The 23563-nt window shown below is 38.0% G+C and overlaps 1 protein-coding gene across 4 annotated transcripts in view; it reads right to left on the minus strand.

The window, feature by feature from the left end:
- The window catches only part of MYO6 (myosin VI), a 79069-nt gene extending 71023 nt beyond the window's left edge, over positions 1-8046 (minus strand). For all 4 annotated transcript variants that reach the window (XM_061358396.1, XM_061358395.1, XM_061358393.1 and 1 more), the window contains exons 1-2: positions 7911-8046; positions 1795-1864 (exon numbers count right to left, since the gene is read on the minus strand). In XM_061358396.1, coding sequence (XP_061214380.1) covers positions 1795-1864; positions 7911-8027 — 187 coding nt within the window. In that variant the 5' untranslated portion in view covers positions 8028-8046. The remainder of the gene's footprint in view (positions 1-1794; positions 1865-7910) is intronic.
- Between the last annotated feature and the right edge of the window lie 15517 nt (positions 8047-23563).

Below are 23563 nucleotides of genomic sequence, written 5' to 3' on the forward strand. Positions count from 1 at the left end.
TAGCTACTGAAAATTCTCATTTGAGAAAGGCTAGATTCTCAAAGAGGTGCCTCTTGCAGCTAGTGCATGTGGAATATGGAAGACTAAGGGTGCAAAAAAAGCAATACTTCAGCAAATTACTTCTCAGAAGGGAGTTAATCACTAATGCATAGGTTGGAATGCTAAGTATATTATTAACTAGTCTTTCAGGATTTTTCAGAGCAGTATTGCAAAGAAAGACTGAGAGCACTCAGTATTTATGAAGTCTTTTCTTAAAGATCAGTGATGATCAGCACAAATGCACTTTTACAGAGAAGGAAAATTACCTTCCGCACATCCTGGAGATAAACTTCAAATATGTTAGAAAGATCTCAAAATGGTGTTTCATACGGAAAAGATTAGGGGACAAAGCATTTTTGAGGATTTTATTTTACTCAGCAAGCCAAAGAAGACATTTTCTCTGATAGGAAGTGTTTTGATTTAACTGAATTTTGCTGGAATCTCAAATCGTATCTATAAATCTGATTCCAAATTTGAATTTCTGACTAGGACACTGAGGTTCTAGGACATGTCAGGACATGTAGAATCCCTGTGACAGATGCACAGATTAAATACATTTGCCTAGCAATCATCATGCATAGAGAGTACAGATACCAGCTTTGAAAAGTTTCAACCCATATAATGTTTGTAAAAATAATAAGCAATTGGAAACAATGCTACCAGCTTGGTTCCTCCTGTAACAACACCACACTATCTAAGTCAGATCATAAGCCCCAAGTTTCATGTTTCTTATGGAGCAGCTGTAACAGCTGTATTTCCTGTCATGGGATATAAATACTAACCCCTATTCCAAAACAGGAATTGTGGTTAAATAACCTAAACAACTTTCAAAGTCCTAGCATCTATTTTAAATGAAGAACAACAGAAGATACTTTTGCTTACCATTTACAAAGGCAGATCATTTCACCAACCAGTAAACACCATAGGAAGCATTTAAAAGCATTCCTTCATCAGCTTCTCACGACAGGAGAATCTCTGTGATTTGCTCACACGGAGCAACGTCAGCAAAGTATGTAACAGTTCTCTAAAAGCTGATGCTAGACCTTACTTGGTACTCTCTCTCCTCTCTACAGATCTGAATACTGTGTATTTGTGTCCACACATCTAACTATAAAATATTTAACTAAATAAAAGCCCTGCAGATCAACACTGAAGTTTATTACACAAGTTCACCTCAAAACTTGTTCTGCAGTAGTACTCCTATATCCGATTCATTATAATCTCTTTCCTTTTCCAGGGGCCCCAAAGGGTCCAGATTCCCGTGTCCAGTTTTGGGAAGGTTATCTTAAAATTAATTTTCAATTACCTGTACTTCCATAGGAATGCTGAGAAATGGATAACATGCAGGAAAATGTTGTACATACTGTACAATACAACTGCTGATAAATCAACTAATTCTTTTGCTGCATTATAAAAGATAAATTTAACCCTCATAATGCTGAATGCAGTTGATCCTGATGCAGTTAGGTGAATGTCTGAGATATATCTGAAGTCAAGTAACAGTTGTAAGTGGGAATAATGTAACTACGAATTTCTCTAAAGTGTCCGTTTGAAAACCAAAAACCACAATAAATGATATTTAAAATGGGCTTAATTTAAAGTACTAGTAGAGGTCATAAATAAACTCAAGCAAAGAAGCAAAATGACAGCTACAAGGAAGAAACAGGAAGCTTGTAAGGAAACAACATTCTCCTCTAGGCATATATTTATTTTTTTATTCCAACTGCATAATTTATTTCAAAATCCATAACTTACAATTATCTTCTACATCCTTCTTGCTGTCCTCTTCCGCAGGAAACACTTGATTGATAGCAGCCTGGAAAGTCTGTTAGATGAAAAATATTAACATTGTCAGAATTCCGTAAAAATAGAAACAGTTTCAAGATCTCTGGATACAATGATAAAAGTGAGTGCACTGTGACTGTGTGATTTAAAATGAAGTTGCCAGCTTTATAGTTCAGCATTGGATATTTTACTGAGTTAGTAGATAGAGATAAGAGCTGCCGCACTTACATGGCTACACTACATTATAAAAATGTAGTCACTGTAATATATATTTTATTGCATTAATATTTGATGCTGAATTCCAAATTTTATATTGTAATATTGTGTAGTATAAAAAAATAAGGATTAAAAAAAAAAGTACTGGAAAGGGAACAGCATTGTAAAGGACAGTTTCCTCAGTTCTCCAAATCAGCACAAAGAATTAAAACTGAATTACACAGTTGAAAGACTGTGCTGTCATTATCATATGCTGTTTTAAAACACTCCTACTTATAATATAAAAGTTCAATACATAGTATCCTCTGTATCAGTAAATACTGTAGCTTTGGTTGTTGCTTGCTGGTTGTTTTTTTTTTCTTCAGTAAATCAATTACTAACGCAGCCGGAAGCCTTCCTTCAGCCCTTGTATTCCAGTTACACAAAACAGCCATTTATCAAGTGTTCAGATCCAAGTGGAAAAAATAACAAAAGCAACATTGTTTCTTCTTTATTCTCCAGAAATCATAATTTATATTGTTGTAAAAAGGAAGGAAAAACATCCTAGCACACACACGCATTATGGCATCTGCACAAAAATACCTACTGTAAGAGGTATGTGTTCAATTATACTTTTCTGTTTACTGTAGTAATAGCTTGTTTGAGCTACCTATGAATGAACAAAAACCTTGTTGTACCAATCAAACACAACAGCCGCCATGCTGCCACAGGCACAGTCTCCTTTTCCCCCATGGAAATAGAGACAAGAAGTCTAGTCTAATATTTGAAAAGGCAACCAACTGGATCTGAAGAACGACCTTGATAAACAAACATGTTTGCTTGTTTAACACTGTGCTTGGCAAAATAGTCCCAAGAGAAACATCTCACATGGAAGTTTAGGAGAAAGACAGCAACTTGCTTCATCTTTACTTCACTACCACAGACACAGTATGTGAGCTCTTGTAGCTCACATCATGAGCAACCACAAATTCCAACTCTCTTTAAAGTGGGAAAGGTTAAAAATATCTCAGAGCAGAACCAGTTGATGCCAGTAGGAAAACAATATCCCTTCCCTACAATGTTATCATGAAGTATAAAATTCGAAGCCATAATAAATTGTATTTGTTATCCACTTATCAGGATCTAATGAAGAAAAATATGCACAAAAAGCTTTCCTCAGGGAAATGGAGCTGTTTGATTACATTGGAATATCTGAACATCCATCAGACCAGCCTCCTCTGAAATACCCTTTATCAGAAACTGGTGGAGACAGGGAGGAACTGAACATCTTTATGTAGCTCAGAAAGTTGCCAGCTGCTACTCAGAGTTTTAGCAGAGCAGAGAGCCCCCTGCCCTTTCCTCCCTCTCACAATATTACAGTTAGAACATACTATCATAATAATTTTCTTTGCAATTTTCTCAACGACATGTGTGTATCTCATTGGGTAAAGATACATTTGAGCACAAGTTTCCCTTGTAATCAGCTCTCTGTGCATGAAACAGTACAAAAGTTTAAAAAGAGTATGACTGACTTCATGAAAATCTAACTTCATTTCTCGTCTGCTGATGTGTAACTCAAGTTTAACCACTAACAAAGACACAATTTTTTTTTTTTTCACAGGAGAAAACAAACACAATACCCAGCTATTCTGTAAGATTCTTCACAAATCTTGGATCTTTTTAACATTTCATGGATTTGACGTCAGCCATACGAGATCTATCCCAGAAGAGGAAGGAGGTTTTCCAATGTGCTCACCAGTCAGCCTTCTGATTCAAGACAAATTTCAATGAAAAAAATGAGAATTCACCCTGGTTTCTCCTCCTTCATTTCTTACACTGAGTGTGAATTGTATGTTAATTTCTAGAATATTTCAGAAGTGATTAAATAAGCAATATGAAGGTGGCTTATCTGAAAGCTGATGTTTTTTTCTGCTGGACTTTTCTAGATCAGAACATGAAGCCCAGTTCCAACTATGTCAGCAAAGAATTTCATTCCCATGTGTCACAGTTGGACTACTGCTTTATGCAAGGTGATTATCTGTTATGTAGGCAAGTGTGCTAGCTAGATGTGCAGAGCTCAAAGTATTACCAATTACTATTAAAATCTAATATAATAAATAGCAAAATGGGCAAGGTATCCCAGGTCTACCAATAAAAAAATATCCAAAAAATTCTTTACTAAGTTCTCCCTTTTTTTAAAAAACAGGCATTTATTATAAGGAGGAAACACTTCAGGCATTTGGTGGAAGACTTCTGCATTAAGACACAGCTTACGACAATTTATTCTAAGAAAATGGATAAGTTATTAATGTTATGAGACAATAAAGTGGACTCAGGAGGCAAAAGAGTGGGTTTAGGGTTTTTTGTATGGGTTGGGTTTGGGGTATTTTTCCCTCTTTGTAATGAAGCAGCCCTTGAAATCCCATGGCAGTCTTAACTATTCTCCCAGAAACCAGATGAGTGAAAAACGATATCTTTCCATTCAAGCAGGATCTTCTTTCTACCCTGTAATCCAATATATGTAACCATGCCTCCCTTTATACCTTCCAGATACAGACAGAAGACATTCTTATTCTCAGCTGTATTTCACAGACCAACCTCAAGCAGTACAAAACACTAAGACAGACAAGAACATGTCTCATTTGTGCAAGCAAGCTGCACTAACTGCTAAAAAAAACCCCCAACAAACAGCAAACCCAGCCCTTAGTTTGAAACACTGAACTTTGGACATTCTGATCCTTACTTTGAAAGTACATTTATTCATTTATACTTAGCCTGGAAAAATACCTTTCTGGTTATTCACAGCATACCAGAGCAGGTGCCCCATAAAGCCCTACCACGACCCTTTCAGAACCGGCACAGAGCCACACCATGACGATCATTTGAGGGCAAGAGGGGTGGCGACAGTAAGCACCCATACTACTGCACACTTTCCCAGTGACTGCCAGAAACTCATTACTGCTGATGGTTTACAAAATGCTGCCCTTCACTCCTCAGTGCCATGAGGGTCTCAGGACGGCATCTTAGGGTGCAAGTCCCTATGAGGCATCTCTTACCCATTGCTTTACTTAGATTTGCTACCTCTGGGAAAAGAAGTAAATACCCTGTTTGCCAATTTCACTGCCTCTACCTTATCCCTGATACAGCATCAAGCAACAAAACAAAATAAGGTATGTGCAACAGGATCTGAGGTTAGGATTCCCAGTAAATCCAGAAAAGTACACTCCAAGTAGAAGCATAAGCTAATTGAGTTTAACTGGCTGCCCTTCTACCCACATCCTCCCTTTTACACTGTGTGACTGCTGGTAGGGCACAGGCCAGGGCTGCCAGCCCCGTGGTCCTAGGTGGGACCATGCTCATTAGCGAACCACTCTCCAGTTTCTCTGTTTTCTTTCCTGTCCTAGCACTTATCAGCCTTGCAAGCCAAAGATCTAGTTTTCAGGGAGTAGCTCCTGCCATGCAACACATGCAACCTCTGTTCTGATAACATGTTCTTACAGCTTGGATTACCCTTCTTTGTACAGTGCAAGCTGGGTGACTCAGATCCTCACCTCCCTTTAGACAGCCAGCCCTTGCAAGGAAACGTAAACGCTGTTGTTAACTCTGTGGTACCCAAAACTGCTATTGCAGTTTATAAGTAAATCAGCACGTTGGACAATTTGACACAGTCTGGACTGTGTAACTTGGTTTCATAATACAAAGCAATCTATGGCCACACTGGCCTCCTGTCTTTCGTCCTCCTGCCACTGCTTGCTGCCATCCTGAAAACTTTCCACTTCTTCCTTTTTAAAGTGGATCCATTATCTGACCCCATGTGCTGTGTCACGCACAGCTCAGCAGGCGGAGCTGAGAGGGTGCTACTCTGCAACACCAGAGCTAGCTATGGGTGGGGAAAGCAGGGCAGATTTTAGGACATCATGAAAGCACATTTTTTGCAGTTATTAACAACATACTTTAATTAACCATTAAGTGGTATAAAAGGCAATGATCAAACATATGCATACACATTTCCTTCCCTATCCGTGATCTCTGGTAAACTACCAGTACCTACAGAGAATATGTATGACATGTTAATGACCCAGATTAAAAAATAATAAGTTACACTGCCCGGATATGTTTACAAGATCATCTTACTCCTCTCCTCCCTGTAATTAGAGTGGGCAACTCTTGGAGCTGCTGGATCACTCCTTCTTGCTGAAGAGCACTTCTGAACTATCTTTTAATGTAAACAAAGTTGATAATCATGGGTATTAATGCTAACTACTTCAAATTAATGTTCTAAGTGCATAAGAACAGAGTCATCTTAAAAAGAAAACAAGCAATAAGAAGCATTTCACTATAAAAAAAATCAATGACACCTTGAAAAGACTGAGAAAGTAGTTAAGAAACTGTTTTACTTCACCTCTATTAATATAATGAAGTTTGATAATTAGAAATATAGGACTGTAATCTCTATGGTATTTAAACTGTGAAGTGTTTGTTCCCTTGGATGAGGGAACATTAAGTCCTTAATTGATCTGCTTAATTCAAGAAAACAGCCAATAGCAGAATAACAAACTTTCTAGACAAAAGAGATTGCTCATTGTGAACCATAAAGCAAAATATTTGTATTTTAATTTCTTTCTTAATATGCTATCTGAAATGAACATATGTCAGAAAAAAAGAGCGACTCAGGAATCTGCTTATTTCCTGTTTCAGTTTCAATATGCAGACTTTTGCTCTTTATCACATCAGAGTCACTTGGGAATAAAAACAGAAATAGAAGTGGGGATCAAAATCACTGAAGCAGTTAACGACTACTGAGCCATAGCTTTGTAATATTTAATATTTGTTTCTGTGTAATTTTGCTCTTCCCCAAACTGAAGAATGCATACTGCTAATACTAAACCTGCAGACTTTCTCTCTGACGTACAAAAATCAGACATTACAATTGCTTTGTATTTCTAAGGAAAGCAAAATCAACTTCCTCTCCGAGATGCAGAAAAAAATAGAAGTCCTCCCCTGAAAGGAAGGACTGCTCCATAACCTTTTGACCTGTGACAAGACATTCTCTACTACTGCTGACAAAAAAAACAGAAGTTAACAAAAAATGTTTTGTCTTTTCCATACCTGAAGATACAGAAAGGAAAAAATACGTTAGGAAGGGCATATACCACGTATTCACAAAGACCAGAATCACAACTTTTACAACAGTGTCTGATCTTATTCCAGCTAGTAAAAATAAGGATGCTGACCATCTGAACTAGGATAATTGATAGTTTCAAGGTGGTTCCAGTAAAAGCTTACATTTAATTATGTCATACTGAATCTGAAAGATGTCATGATAAATGAAGCAGCTGGAAAACGCTAATTAGAATTATGACTTCATTTTAAAAGTTACATTTACTTTGCCTTTAATTTGATGAAGCAATTCCATAGGACCTTTGTTTGACATTGTGTTACTTGTTAAGGCACTTGAAGTTAAAGATTTCATCTCTCAGTCTTCATCATCTAACAGCAAAGAGTCTAATCTAAAACAGAGGCTAGTACACTCCTGCAGAACACTCTCTGTGTGCGAAAAGACAAAAACTAATCTCAACAGTAGACTCTTTACCAGACTCTAGCTGAGAAGAAAGTATATAATACTGAATCAAATGGCTGCGTAGATTCAATCCTCCTCTCTTTCATGAGCACATGCAGATAACTGACGGAAAGCATGGACTTCTTATCAGTGGAATGTTTCATTTGGAATGCAAGCTAAAGCTGAAGACCATTAGCCAAACTTAGAACAGAAAACTGATCTTCCACTCTTTCAGGCTGCATATAATTGTAGATACTGGCAAAGATATGGCCTAAAGGCAAAATAGTTTTTGTAAGGTTTTTCTCGGTTTCTTTGTTTGCAAGACACTTACCTTGCCTTTCTGGTTCAAAGGTTCAATAGTTAAGTTGTCAGTGCCAATGTCCACAATCATCCCCATCTGAAACCCATCAGTTGGGTGTGGAGCCCAAACGGGCTTCCCGTCCTCCATTGTGCGATCTATCCAGTATTTCCTGTAAGAAAAAAAATAAAAATAAAAGAAACTGTATACAAATTTACTAAGCTATCAGGATTCACCATACAGACTTTAGTTTATGGTGTTTATTCCTATTAGTCAGTGTGGAAGGAACCCGCCTGTAAAATGGAGCCAGCTTGTCAGGACAAGACTCTTCCAGCCTTTTTCCACCCTGAAATGCTTTGCTTACAGAGAATACCCTCAGACTTGGAAAGTATGGAGAAGATTCAAGAACAGACAAATCTGGTGGGGGTGCCCAGGGGGACCCTCAAATCTGGGGAAAAGACTGCTCTCTGCAGCTTATTTCCTGTTTTCCCTAATTTGTGAACCAAAAGGGAACCTACCTCATGATCAAATTAGAAATACAAGACCAGTTCAAAGCTAGGGCTATACTCAGGAGTGCATATATACACATACATATATACGCCCGTACAGACACACACATATATATGTACATGCAGTAGGGTTATATGACTAATGGATATTTCTCTGTACATGATTTGGTGTGCAAATACTTGAATTTCTAAAGGGCACATGTCGAGGCACATGAGCAGAAATGCAGTCTCTTGTCATCTGAGATGAATGAATGTGCTCACTCTTTTCATGTGCCTGGGCATATGGCTTTTAAATAACCCACAAATATATTCACTCACGATTTATCGTACTTTGAGAGACTGATCTCTGATACTGTAACATTATAACTCTGCCTCTTAAGGAACACCAACTTTACCTTCTACAAAAACACAGAAATTGTTTCAGAGGAACCTATGATGTACAAATGAAATAGATGCAAAGACCAAGACATTAAAACCTTAGGTTTCTCAAGTTATGCAGCTAAATTAGCTCCCAGTTAAAAGAGGTATTTGATTGCATGCAATGTGCATTGAGCTGACCAGGAAAGTTGCCAGGATTGGCACACTCTGAATGGCTAATGGTGCTATTTTAAATAAGCTGAATTAGTCCTTTTGGGGTTGTTTTTTATTTTTTTTTTAATTTATTTTATAGTCCTTTCCCTAATAAGAATAGGGAGTCCAAACAGCTTGAAAGGCTCATGTCTCCTGGCCATTTCTTACTCCTTTCCAAAACTCATTCACATACTAAACTGGTATGTTTCAGTGATTCCAAAAATTAGTAAAAAGTATCTCATTTTACCAAGGTGTAAGTTACCTCTCTTAGCATGAACTAAATGAGCCTGCCAATCAGCAAAGAAAACACTGGAAGCAAATTCCAAGAGTCTGTAAGCTAGGAAGCATCCCCCATTTTAGTTCTTCCCACATGTGAAGGAAAAAGGAGCTCCAAAATTTCTAACTACCAACGAAGGCTCCGACCTCTTTGCCATAAGCAGCAGCAAGGAAAAAGAGACATTGGCACATTAGAAAGCTGTACAACCGAGAGCAGAAAAGGACACTCTTGTCCCATAGAGGATGTCAGGACATGCTGTACATGACCTGCTTTTTGCTGCCTCAAAGGAGTTTCAGAAAACTTTGAAGAGAAGGAAAAGGCTTGCTGTGACTGCTTTGAGAATGCTGCTTGTCTTAGCATCTTGTCAAGGAATAAGACCACTTACTGTTAACTTTAATGTGAAATAACAGCAGATTAAAATGAATTCTAAAGCAAAGACTCAGAATGCAAAGTCAAAATTTTTTTAAATGAAGTAACATTGAGAAAACTAGCTATATAGCACTGGTGTCTCCTTTTGTGTTTAAATCTACTCAGATAAACAGATTCTTCCTCCCCTCCTTGAACGCAGTTCAGGATCTAAGAAGCTCATGAAGATTTTAACAAATGTTCCTGTGTATTCTAGTCATGTAATTCATGCTTTAAATATTATAGTCAACACAAGAAAGCTTGTGGTTGACTTTTCCCCCATAAACAGAGCATATTAACTTATTTTAACTACTCATAGAAAGTTTATGTTCTAAAACCTCAACTGTCAAATTCCCTGCTATTTACTTCACACATTTTGCCACATCCCACGAACTCTACAAAACACCATCATCTTCATCATGTGTCACCAGCACCATATGCTAAATCCTGTAAAACAACGTCTGTATTTACACACAACTGGCTGTTGGCCATTTTGTCTTTACATTGGAATACTGTAAATCAGATCTAGTATACACCACAATTCTAGGGTTTAGTTTTGGCTTGGTGGGGTTTTTTCAGCCAGATCTGACCTCTGAGTACAACTGCCATCGTGGGCACAGCTGCTAAACAGCTGAATTTATTTCTGGGTATACCCAGGCCTTCATTTCTTCACAAGCCTATCATTTGCTTTTAAAATGCAAGTTCAAATTAGTACTTAAGTGATATGTCACACAACCACTAAAAACAAGGCTCTCTTTTTACATCCTGAGTAGCATGGCCAGGGCTCTGGATGTAACTCTGGTGCGCAAGAAACAAACCCTGGAATCAATGCCAAAGCTTCTGCCAAATGTTAGAATCCAACCTCCCCAGTTAGCAGCTGAAGGCTGCTCTGCTCACTGACGTGGGCTTTTGCATTCTTGCATATTTTTAAGGGCACTTCACACTTTATGAAAAAATTATTCTCGGGGAGCATCACAAGGTTTAAAAAAAAAAAAGTCCTCTTCAAGGACAGAGCAGTGACTGAATTCAGCCACCACTAGGAAATGCATGTTTAAGAAAAATACCTGAGGCTTTGCAAGTGTCTAAAAAGCCACTGGGTGAAAGCATCTAAATACAAGTGTAGTAGTTTCTCCTTTTAATAAATACAGCCTTCTGCCTGAGAAGTGACACAAAACCAGCTGTAACATTTTGGTTTTGGCACCACTCCATCTCTGTCAGCTGGGACTCTGACAGGCAGCACATTAAAATTGGATACTGAAACACAGCAGGTCGTATCTGCTCTATTATCTACCCCTCCATCTGATGTATATGCTACCGCCCTTGAGAGAGATGCACAAAGTCTATTCCTGAACAAACTGTTCAATAGCCAGTTTCCAGCCCAGCATTTTAAGGTGAATAGAAACAAAACAAGTTCAAAGTTCAACTACTTGATACAGAATCATAAAATAGAACAGAATGAGTGGGAACAAGCTGACTTTTTTTTTCCCCCATGTACATCCATCTAAATCCAGTCTACATGAAGCCAACTTCACTACACTGTTAAAGAGCTCACTGTTTCTGAAAAATACAAAAGCAAAAAGATTTAAATCCAGGCTAAAAGCACCAAGGCAACAAATTTAAGAACACCAGGGAACACAATGAACTACCTGTGTAATTCTTCCAAATAAAGGAGGCCAAAAGGAGCCATCTTCCACATTTGTATATATGTACTCATTACATATTAAAGCAGTTGATTATAATTTGCTAGGTCATTTTGGTCTCTACAACTAAGACTTCTTCCAACATGAGGGAGAGAATTCACAAAGGCTACACTTATAACCGGGAAGCCAGCTGCCATTTTCTCCTTCTAGAGTCAGTAGAAAAGGAGACCAAGAAGACCATGCTGGAGTTTGTCTCTCTGTTGAGCAGGAGAGGGACAGTAATAAAATAAGGCTTTGTCTGAAGTTGGTAAATTTAATAGCTATTTCTTCAAATGTCAGACTTTATATTTTCATAATTGGCAAGCAGTAATAAACCTTGCCTTAATCACCAGTAAAAGTACTCAACGCATTCAGCACTGGCTAAACAGTAGCAACCAGCAGTCCAAACAACTTGCAAGACAAAACTGTACTGCACTCCCTAGACTACAACAGTGAGAAAAACATAAGCCAGCTCTTTTCTTTTTCTGCACTGTTATTCTCTCTTTTGGAGAATGTTCCATAACATTGTTTGTCAACAAAATTACCTACATATCACACTGAGCATATGCAACAACTGAGAATTCCTCAGCTGAAAGCTGGCACATGACCATCCCACTTACGTTTCCTTAGATATTCCTGATTTTGAAAAAATGTAAAACAACTGCATTTTGATTTTGTATAGTATTCGAAAGGAATTCAAACGCTACTATCTGGCAAAAGAATTCTAGGAAGGCAAAATACACTAATGCGATTTTAAATTTGTCACCTGAGACCAGAGGTAGGCATTTGCATGATCTGATCCTATTTACTACCCTCTGAAGTTTACTATACGAAGACACTGTACTGATTGCTGAATTAAGTAATTAAAAGAAATAAAAGATTAAATTTCATTAAACGACTGACAGTATCTCATTACATTGGCTAAATAAAAATTCATAAAACAACTGACAGTATCCCATTAGGTTGGCTAAATCCAAGGGAAATAAACTAGTCAGAATGGGTATATTAGGTAATTATCACAATGAAAATATAACTACATAACTTTATATTTTAAAAAATCTACTTATTGTGTGTTTAAGAGCTGCTCAAAATTCTGCAGATTACACTGGGCACATGCTAATGCTTTGGGAAAGGTCCTATAAAAATACAGGACAGAGAAGATAGAGGAAAACATCAATACACAGTGGTAGCTTACTGTCAATAAAGTTATTTTTTTCAATCTAGTTGATTGTTTGACCGAAATTTGAACAAATCAAAGCTCAGGCAGCATTCAGCACTCTCCTGAAAGTGACATAATATTTCAAAGGAACTGCAGATACACTACAGCGATTTTGTTTGTTTTAGCTAAATGCAACAGTCACAACCGCATTATTTAACTGAATATTCAACCCATTTACTTTTTATTTCTTATTTAATTTTTCAATGTACTAGAAAACTTCTCTGCAGTAAGTCACTTCAGTTTAGCCATACCAAACTGCAGTTTCTCATACACACCACACAGCAAGGTAACTGTGGCAAGCAGAGACTTCGGCCAACTCAGGAAGGAAGAATATAGGCTAGAATACAGCCCAGCAAAAAGGTATCTTCAAAAACAATTTGCCTTGAAAATGTTAATGCTGACTTGTTAATTGCCAATACATTTTGTAGGTGTATGCAGATAAAACAAAAGAGCAGGAGTTCACACATTTGAATATTACTAGATAAAAACTTCTTTTAAAGCTACATGCTCTAAATGCCAGAGACAATTTGAGTTGATTAAATTATTTTTTTGGCATGCACATTTTCTTGTATATTTGCATGTATCAACATGTTTTCAATACTTAGCAGCTAGAAACTGATTTCTGTAGTACTTCTATAAGAATCACTCACATTTATATTCACTTTGTATTTATTTAGCATTCACATAGGAAATGTCTACTCTGATGTGTTTACTAAAAATGTTTTTGAAAAGGCAATCCCATCTCTCATGCTTAAAGCAGAGGAGAAATATTTTATTTTTCCACATCACATGTGTCAATTTCCAATTACAAAAATCCTGCTCTGGACCTCGGTAAAGCAAGCCTGCAACACTCCGCATCATTTCTCAAATACCTTTGTGCCTGGAACACCCACTCTGCAGGTTGAACAAATTTTAAGGAGCAGAAAAGGGTGTGTGGTAGGGACCGGATTAGCAAAAGACCTGTACAGCTTGCTCTAAACCATGCCACCTTCCTGTGTCCTAACTGCTGCTCAAGCCAATTCAGCCCAACTACGCTTCCAGCTTTGCTCCCTGCTCCTGCCTCTTCCCCTCCCAGCCACCTTGAGAAATACTGATATAGGTCAGGAGATGGTCTGAGGTAGAGCAAGTACTTTGAAAAAAAAAAAAAAACACACAATTACTTTGTCTGAAAATATTTATATGGCTGTTACATTCAAATAAGCTCCTAAAAAGAACAAATTTGTAAAATCAATTAATGGTAAAAAGTTTCTTCACAGCAATTGATCTTTCATGCTTTTTCAAATGCATCATGTTTAATCAATTATCACTTTTGTATGTATATGCACTTTTCACACAAACATGTAACCTATTAGAAAAGGATGACATCAAAATAAAACCACCTATCATAGGAAGCTCATCTAACATAATTTGTAGTTTAACTGAACAGATTTCTAAAAGGCCAAGTGCCTTTCAGCTGTTCACTAAGTGCCAAGAGCTTCAGTACTGCCTAAGAAACAAAAATAAATACTGTGTGGCCACGGAAATCTGCTATTGGAGACTACAATGAAGCTCCAAGAAATCCAAAAGAAGGAGGCTTTCGGCAATTACAACACAGTAAATCTGCAGGTATGGCAGAAGAAATGAGTCCACAACAGGGGCTGGAGACAAAAAGAGGACCACTTGTTGCATGCTGGCAAACACTCTCACAAACTGTACTATGTGAGAAGATGATGAGGAATAGAGAAGACAGAAGGTTGAATGAGACTTTGCAAAGGAAGACAGAAACATGTATTTTGTGTGAACTAGCATATTGACATTGGCTCATATTAAATCCTAAGGTAAACATGACCACACCTGTACCTGACATGATGTACTTCCATGAACAAGGACCAATGCATATATGAAGAAGAAGAAAGAAAAAGTTAATTTCTATAAACCTGAAAGAATAAACTGAAGGGAACAAGCAGCTTCCATCTCTCATCAATGAAGACAGATGTAGCTCTCAGCATTTCTAGCTGTAGTGTGCAAGCATTTGCTTAGATCTTTGACAGAAAAAGCCAACTTCATCTTACATGAAATTTTGTTTGGGACCCTATAAAAATGTTAACAGTAGTTCCAGCTTCAAGAATTTCAAATCTACCGAAAAGCAACATCTTACTTTTACCAGGCCTAATCAAGAGCACTAGCTGCAAAAGCCTTGGTCCAAAGTTTCCCCATCTGCCAAACAACAGGGCCTGCAGGAGCAAGTGCTTGTGGAGAAAGCTTCCCAGTGGACTTTGCCCAACCTGGCTTACTATTTCTTGGAACTGCACCCCTTAACAGACCCTGTGAGCATCAAAAGTCTTTGTTGCACCTGACATAACTGTGCGCCACTTGCACTGTGCTACCTGCACTCTTCATGGCAAGTACTGAGTGGTTCTGTTGATATGTGACATATGCAGCAATATCCTACTGGCACAACACTTCAAAATGAGAACAAAACACACACAAAAACCCCTCAATACCATTAAGGCTATGCTGAAATAGCTCTTATTTGCAGCAATGTAGCATTCTAGTTAATTTCTTAATAACATTCTTGCTAGTTTTAAAATTGTCAGACTTTTAAAATTCTGCCAGTATTTGTCCAATTCCAACTGCCGTTACACAAGACCGAGATGAATTTTGTTCAACTTGTAAGCTTGTAAAACTCTTAACCATAGAGGTTGTGGCCTTTTCACTATGATATTGGGAAGTTAATTTGATTCATACTAGGATCAACAAGGTCTGATGATTTCTTCTGTGACTCCTGCTCTTCTGCCAGCTTTTTAAGCTACTGTTCTTTCAAGAACACTAGTCTTATTTTAGCTCCAACTAACAAAAATAGAGAGGTTTCTGTCCCAATTCTTGTTAATTAAAATAACCTGAGCGGAACTTCCTGCCAAACCAAGGAATAAGTATGCCAAGGGGATCTGCACAAGCAATACCTAAGCCAGTAATAGCAGCAAGCAGAAAAGACGAAAAGTAGCAAACCCCAAAACACAATGTTGAATTTCAGCAAGAACCCATACACACAAAAAAAGCTGAAGTTAAAATTGAAGAAAGTACTCCTCAGTTATAGTCTGGACACTACTTCAGAAACAGTGCAAAACAGAAATGAAGACCAGAAAAACAAACAAACAAAAAAAAAAAAACAAACAGAAGAAACCCAGTATGGCTAAGAGACAGTTTGAAAGAGGCTGTTGAAACCAACTGAACTCTTTCAGATTTTGCAAATTAGCCCTGGTGAAACCAGCGGGCAGTGAGAGGGACAGAAAAAAATACAATGCGTAACTCAGCAAACAGATAAAGGAATCAAAGCAAAATCAAAGATGTCTTAAGCCGTCTCATGATAAAATATAAAGAACACACAGAAGCAGACACTCTCTCTTGCAGATTTAACTGGAGTAGTTCAAGCTAATGAGGTGAACTCTGGAGTTAACTACTACAGCTGAGAGACCACACTGTGTGCCCACTTCAATCATATTCAGTGATTTAAAGGCAGGTAACTTCAGACCCCTTAAGCTAGCACTTTAACATACACCCTTCTGTACCACCTTTTCCAAGTGTAAACATCAGAAAGAACAAATACTTCTTGAAGGCTGAGGATGACTCTCTCTAAGCTAATGAAATTTAAATTCTCCTACAGTTATGTCATTTTCCAGCCTCCCCCACCCATTCATCTTGTACGACTCAAACTCTCCTACTGCAAATCAGAGTGCCCCATTTCCCCACCCAGTGCACCCTATTGCCAAGCTATTGCTCATCTTCAGGTGACCTAATACAAGAACAGATATGTTTATTCTCTCTTAAGACTATGCACCCATCAGTTTCTCTTTGAGCTTTTTATACAAGATAAAACAAAAACTACAAATGAGCCTCAAGCCTGCAAAACACAAGGAACCTCTGCTCCCACACAAAAAGTAGAAAATCATATTACACAAATAAAAAGTAAAAAAAATACTAAGATAAGAAAGCGCTTCCTCTGATATACTTACAAGAAATGCTATCACTTACAAATGCTGGTTTGGTATGTAAATACCTGGTCATTAACTGCCATAATCACAATTGCAGGAGCTGTACATTTTCAGTTATGAGGGCCCCAGAATTTTAGTCCTCTGTAGACCATCATAAATAATGTCAATGCTCAATTTAATGTACCCAAAGGGGCTTGTACCAGTTAAAACAAACATATACTGCATTTTACATCAGCTTTTGCCAAGCTGATTCAGAAAGAGGCTGAGGTAGACTGAATCCCAGCAATATATTCTAACTCCTATGAACACAGATAAAACCAACAAAGTTCATGCCCTCACAAGAAATCGGAGGCTGACATAGTCCAGAGTGAGGCATCTCTGCCCTTGGCAGGGGGTTTGGAACGACATGATCTTAAGGTCCTTTCCAACCCAAACCACTCTATGATTCTGTGATTCCCAACCATCAATTTAAAGGAAAGAGAGAAAGAAACCAACAAAGCCTAAACTTTTAAGGGCTTCTGAATTTTTGGTAGCTCACCAGGAAATTCAAGAACTCTCCTCAACTAATTTTTCAGGAAAATATCTGAAGAAGAAATCCTACACTAACCAGTGACAATACCAAGTATTTTGCGCTTTTACATGAGTCACGCTCCGCCCCTGAAGCTCAGGCAACCCTACAATTCCAACAGAGAAAGTCAAGCACTAACTTGTAACTTTAAGCCTATCAGTAACTTGGGGTTCGCTGGCTGCACTTGTGAATCTTTAGAAATACTCCGGGGACAGTCAGGGGGTAACCATCACATAACTTCTGCCACTTCCCTGAACCCATTTTTCTTGTTGAGTTCTGAATTTCACCTATATAACCCTCTTGCTGCAGGGTAATAAAACAAAACTAAGTAAACAAGTAAATATAGAGATAATATAAGAATGAAACCTGCACTGTGTTCTATCAGTTTGATAAATACATATGCATATAAATACAAGAACAGTGAGACACATTTGCATGATAATTTGTTTTAAAAGTCCAGCAATCAAAAACATCGCAAAACACCACCTCCCACTATGTATCAGAGTGAAAATGGACTGATATTTTAGAAAAATATGAATACATAATCAGGATCCAAGTCAATTCAAATAAACTAAGCACTGAGGAAGGCAGCATCAAAGGCTGGGGAAAGGTCTGTAGGAAACCTCAGATGCTCGACCTCAGACCACTGAAGAGAGGCTAGACTAGAAAAAATACAATTGTACTTTCCATCTTACTACCAGAAAAACTAATAGCAAGTAAATCAGAAGTTTCCAAATAGTACCAACTTTGATTTGGCTACTTGATTAAAGGAGAAAATACTAGAAACTAATGACAATGAGCATTTGCAGATTAATGGGTATAATCCAAGAACTGTCTATTGCCATCCCTCTTTCTACAGAAATCGTAATTCTTTCAGAGACAGAATTAGTTCCTGAAAACTTTTACATGACAAGTTTCAATCTCCTTTTTTGTTTCTCTGTATCAGTTTGTACTTCTTACAAAAAGTAAGGGTGTAATTTATGGACAATGGGCTAAAAAAAAAAGACGATCCTCTACAGATCACAGTGAACTCAGGATAAATTCCTCCTTCAGAAACACATAACTAAAAAAGTAAGAATCTTGCCTGTATCTATTCAATCTTGTCTAAAAAAGAAAGAGAGAAAAAAACCCTATTGCCACATTCATAAATGTCATTAATAAAGTAATTCTGATGGACGAGACTGAAAGCCTTCACTTAACATAAAAGCCATTTAAGACAGTCTTAACAGCAAAGAACAAAAAAGCTACCCAGAGGAAGTAATACGGAACACATTTTGCTAGCAAATCCATTGGTTTTCTTAGGAAGATGATTATAACAGTCCCATTACTACGATGCAGGAAAACAGTAATTACAGAGAAAGACAGTAATTGCAAAGACAGCATTTACACTTATCTTAATATCTCTAAAAAAAAGACCAGGAATGTATGCTTTCGGGATAAAATCCATCTAAAACCCATAAAAATTATCAGAGGGCTGGAGCACCTCTCGTATGAAGACAGGCTGAGAGAGTTAGGGTTGTTCAGCCTAAAGAAGAGAAGGCTCTGGGTAAACCTTACTGTGGCCTTTCCACAAACAAAAGGGGCTTAGAAGAAAGATGGACGGACCTTCTATCAAGGCTTATAGTAACAGGACAAAGGACAGTAGTTTAAACTGAAGGAGGGGAGATTTAGATTATACATTAGGAAGAAATTCTCTACTGTGAGGGCAGTGAGGCACTGTAACAGGTTGCTCAAAGAAGTTATGGATGCTCCATCCCTGGAAAAATCCAAGGCCAGGTTTAATGGGATTTTGAGCAACCTGATCTAGTAACAGATATCCCTGCCCATGGCAGAGGGGGTGGGCTAGATATCTTTAACGTCCCTTCCAACCCAAACAATTCTGTGATGCTAAAAAAAAACCCTTTAATTCTTGTACTATTCCAGAAAAACTCATATTTTACCAGAAGGGAAAGTGCTGTAAAGGCTAGAAATCCGAACACCAACAAATCAGACAAAATCAGCTATTAGCACTGACAGGATCTCAGCAGCAGGGAAAGCTGCAGACCATAACAACTTCCACATTAGCCACATCCTGACCACACAGCTCAACCCTCTCATTTTTCTGGTAAGACAGTTGCTTCCTGCAAGGTTTGAGAAAGTTCTGGGCTTTCCTAAATCTTGGTACTGTCACGGAGACTAGGGACTCTGGACCACGGCTAAACTTTGCTCAGATTTTGCCATAGCCCAAGACAAATATACTGCTGCCATACATGCTCTTTTTCTCACCACTGACTCAGTGTCTCAGGGAGCTGCAGACTGTGACTGATGCAGCTCCCATAGTTCCATACTTTTACGGACTACAGGTCCATAAGAAATCCAGGTCAACAGGCTCACTTCTTGTTCCAAAAATGGTTCAAAGAGCTAAAGCAGAAGATTGAGATGAAAGTCCAAGTATTTTACTGACTCATTTTAAAACCTCAAATACATCTTCTGAACACTAATCCCCATTCCTGCCACATATAAAATGCTATTTATTAATTTAACAGGAATGCTGATTGAAAGATTCTGTTAAAGACAACGACTAAAAAATACCAACCAGCATTACCACTAAAACCATTATTGATTTTCTTTCCAAGTGCTACCAGATCTATACAACAGACCAAGCTTGGCCAAACCCATCTTTCAGAGAAATCTGGGGTAGTTTTAAGGCTTTCAATAGCAAATCTCAAGGTGCAGGCAGTACAGTGAACTCACTGGTTCTTCACATGCAAGAGAGCCATGCCTGAGGCTGGGAACTGTACTAAGGCACAGCAACCGCAGGCATACGCAGTCTCAATAAATCTGATATTAAATAAATTGAAAAGAATTCATGCAGAATCATGACTACCAAGACCAACCCTTAAGCATAATTATGAATTCTAGGCACAAGCTCATGCAGAGGACAAACCACCACAGTCACATGCAAAGAACAGCCTATTTATTTTGGCAAGGAGGCCAGCAACAGAGTCAAGGAAAGCTTTTAGTCAGGTTGTAAATTTAGCCACAAAATGAGGCTCAGGTGTTTTTAAATTCAAAACTTCCTGAGCAATTACAACTAGAAAAAGAACTGTGGGAGAATGAGCACTATCATGGTGCCACTGCTATTTCCCCGTTGGACTCAACAGCTCAAAGATGAGAGCATTCATCCATAGCACTTGACCCTTCATTTCAGACTATGCAAAATATTTCATACAACAAGCATACCTCCAGAGGTTAGGAAACTTGTCTAAGAAACAACACCAGGTCACCAAGTCCTGCCACCACACACTTAGGTCAACTGTAATAGTGTCAGTCTAGATGTCCAAGACATATCCAGTCCACTGATGATAATCTGATGGATAGACACTTTAAAAGGTGTAGTGCATCTCAGGTTCTCTGATAAAAAAAAAGATACTGCAATTATCATGAGCTCTTTTTCCTTTTCTTCCTACAATTACACCAATACTTGTTTCCATTTAACTTTCTTTTCTTTTACAAACAGCCCAAAATTTAACACTGCAGTGGGGCTAGGATTGTATTACATCGATTTTCATCTCAGGAACAAAATGAAAAATGGAAACACCAATATTCTTTTCTACTCTAAATAACACATTTCTTCCATTTTGTTGCTTTTTAGTCCTTTTGACAATATTCTGAATTAAGCTGTAGGGTAAAACTTCTTAAAGTATTATTCTGTCAAAACCAAAGGTGTCTTATGGAAGTCCTGCGTTTTAGATATTTCTGGTTGGATTTTTTGTTTTTCTTTTTTTTTTCCACTAATTATAAAGATTTGAACAATATCTATTACATCAGTGAAAGAATTTCAGAAATTGAGAGTATATTATTTACAGGGTTTTTTTCATATCATTATTTGTCCAGAAATAAATCTGAGATAAGTTTTAATGTTAGCAAGTAATACAGTATACAGGAGCAAATTTGTACAGTGAAACAGCAGCTCTGAAGGGCCAGTGTCCATGCTACACACATTTTGAGGGTGTTACTAGTTCTAGTCTGTACCAAGTATCACAGACCTCCAGACTGGATTTGAATTCACAGCTGGAGATTATCAGGTGTTTTTCCTAAGGAGTATCTTCCACTCCTTTTTCATCCAAATGGGACTCAGTTTGATGCAGTTAAGTGTAGACAACTAGGAGGTTCCCCACAAGAACAAGCTCCCAAGATGAACTAAAACCCCAATGAAGACAAACCTCTACTCATTCTTCATCCAGCTGCTGATGGTTCTTGGCACGGGAAAAGCCAGAAATTGTAGTCTGTTGTTCTAAACATAGTCATGAGCCAAGTTAGCGCATTTTTCCCCTTTTTTATCTGCACTTTATCTTCAAGTTATTGCCATTTTAATCTAAGCTTTATACTTTTATACTAAGCATTAGTGATCACATAGCATATGGCTACCAATCACACAGTGCTACTAAACCAGCAAAAAAGACCTTAAAACAATGCAAAGTTTCTCATAACTTCTTTTTAAATAAGATCAGCTAAGTTATTCTTCCTTCTTCCCTTCCAAAGGACAAACAACTGCTACTACAACACAAAAATTTTGCCTTAACCCTCCAAAGTTTAGTATTTGAAATGTATGCTTCTTTAAAAACCAGAGCTCAAGCACCAGCTAAACCAAGTTTCCCACTTCAGAGTTTATATAATCATAGTGATCTTGCTCTCCAAAAACAAAGCATGATTGAAACTATCTTTACTTGCCTCTAGGTTGTCCCAAGATGATCTAGCAGCCCCCAGCTTGGCCCACCCACAGGCACTGCACTGAAATGAGCACCCAAAAAGCAGCCCTCTCCCTGGTTCCAGGTAGACAACAGAAGGCACTGTTGTTAATCAAGCAACAAATCTTACTCAGCTGGTAACTTACCACCAACTCCCTGTCAGATGATGCTGTGGACTGGAAGCATGGAAGCAGCAGCAACAGGAATGTGATTAAGCCATGTTCCTGCATGTTTTAACACAACCCTGTTCAGCACTCCCAAACAAAGGCTTGCACTTATTCAACCTACAAATAACTTTAATCATCATGTTTTGCCTAAAACTGGGGTATAGATTCCTCTCTCTGGAGGAGATTAATCTTCCTGCTGCTTGTCCAACAGATGAGATTTGAATTAAGCCAGAAAAGCACAGCTAACATTTGTAGTTGTACAGACCTAATCATGCATCAAAATTTCTGCTCTTGTTCCAACACCACATTCTAAAAAGTAAACTTTTCTTCTGTTTATAGGCAATATATAAAATTTAATTCCAAACTGTTTTAAAAACACACTGAAGGACACTATTAAAAATACCCTTAAGGAGACCATACAAGGTTCTAACACGTTTCCAAATACAAGATCAGTGCAATGTTACTCTCCCCCACAAAGCACAGGTATCTCTAACAAAAAAGCCAAGGAAAACATTCTTTCGTCTCTTCCAGGACAACTCAGCCCCCCTACTCACTATGCAATGATCCACTCACATTCAAATAGGAAACTGTCAAGAGGTATCAAGGACATTTTGTGACTTAAGGAAGAGCTTCCCACCCAAAAAAAACCCCAAAACCAAAAATCAAGCCACCAAAAGAGCAGGTGAAGTAACTGAACAGCTCTCTGCCCCAAGGGCAAAAGTCACATTCCCCATTTCTTGGTCCCCTCCTCAGAGTTCAGCCAGTACCAATCCCAGTGCCTGCAAGCCAGCTCGCTGCACTGCAACAGCAGAAAAAAATCTCTGCCAAAGAGCATGGTTTAATCCACTTAAATAATTCTTCCCAGTTCCAAAAGAAGATGGGTGAGCTCCACTGCTAGCACAAGACAGAAGTAGTATATCCACAACAAGGTGGAGATGAAAGCAGAAAACTCCTCCTTGAGGCAACAAGTTGTTACCTTGGCTCTCCACATCTCTGAAAATGTGCTAAGGATGCAGTCCAAGAGAAACAATACAGACCAAATACCTGCTTTTTCTAAGGCACAAAAATGAGTCGTCAGTTCAAAGTTAAGGCAGACTCATTTTATTCATTTGTAACATACAATTCTTAGACGTAAAGGTTTCTCTTTACTAAAAGCAAAGTATTTGACGCAGAAATATGAAAAATAACTGAAACAGCGGAGCTTCTAGAATTAATTAGCAGCATTTCTTTGAGCTATCCGAAGTCAAGGATTTTTTATGACATGTTCTCCAACTGTAAAAGTAGGGCACTTTATGTGGATCACAGATATTTGACTAATATTACCTTTAGAATTTAAGTAACACTTTTCTAGAATAGTTATTTTTAACTGCTGCTTTGGCAGCCCCCAAAAGGGGATTAAGAAAAATTAATATTCCAAAGACCCCACAGATGTGACATTTCTGACAGAATCCAAGTGCTCAGCATAAATTTCAGGGGCTCAGAAATCAAAACCACTAAATTATTTCTACAAGGTAATGAGCAAACCTGACATCACAGTTGACATCAGAGGTTCAAACCATGTATCAGCTACACTTCTACACATACGGAGTGC

Source organism: Neopsephotus bourkii, unplaced genomic scaffold (assembly GCF_033783945.1).
Source record: "Neopsephotus bourkii isolate Nb327-2 ecotype Australia unplaced genomic scaffold, CSIRO-AGI_Nbou_v1 NB_941, whole genome shotgun sequence".
Taxonomy (NCBI): Eukaryota; Metazoa; Chordata; class Aves; order Psittaciformes; family Psittacidae; genus Neopsephotus; species Neopsephotus bourkii.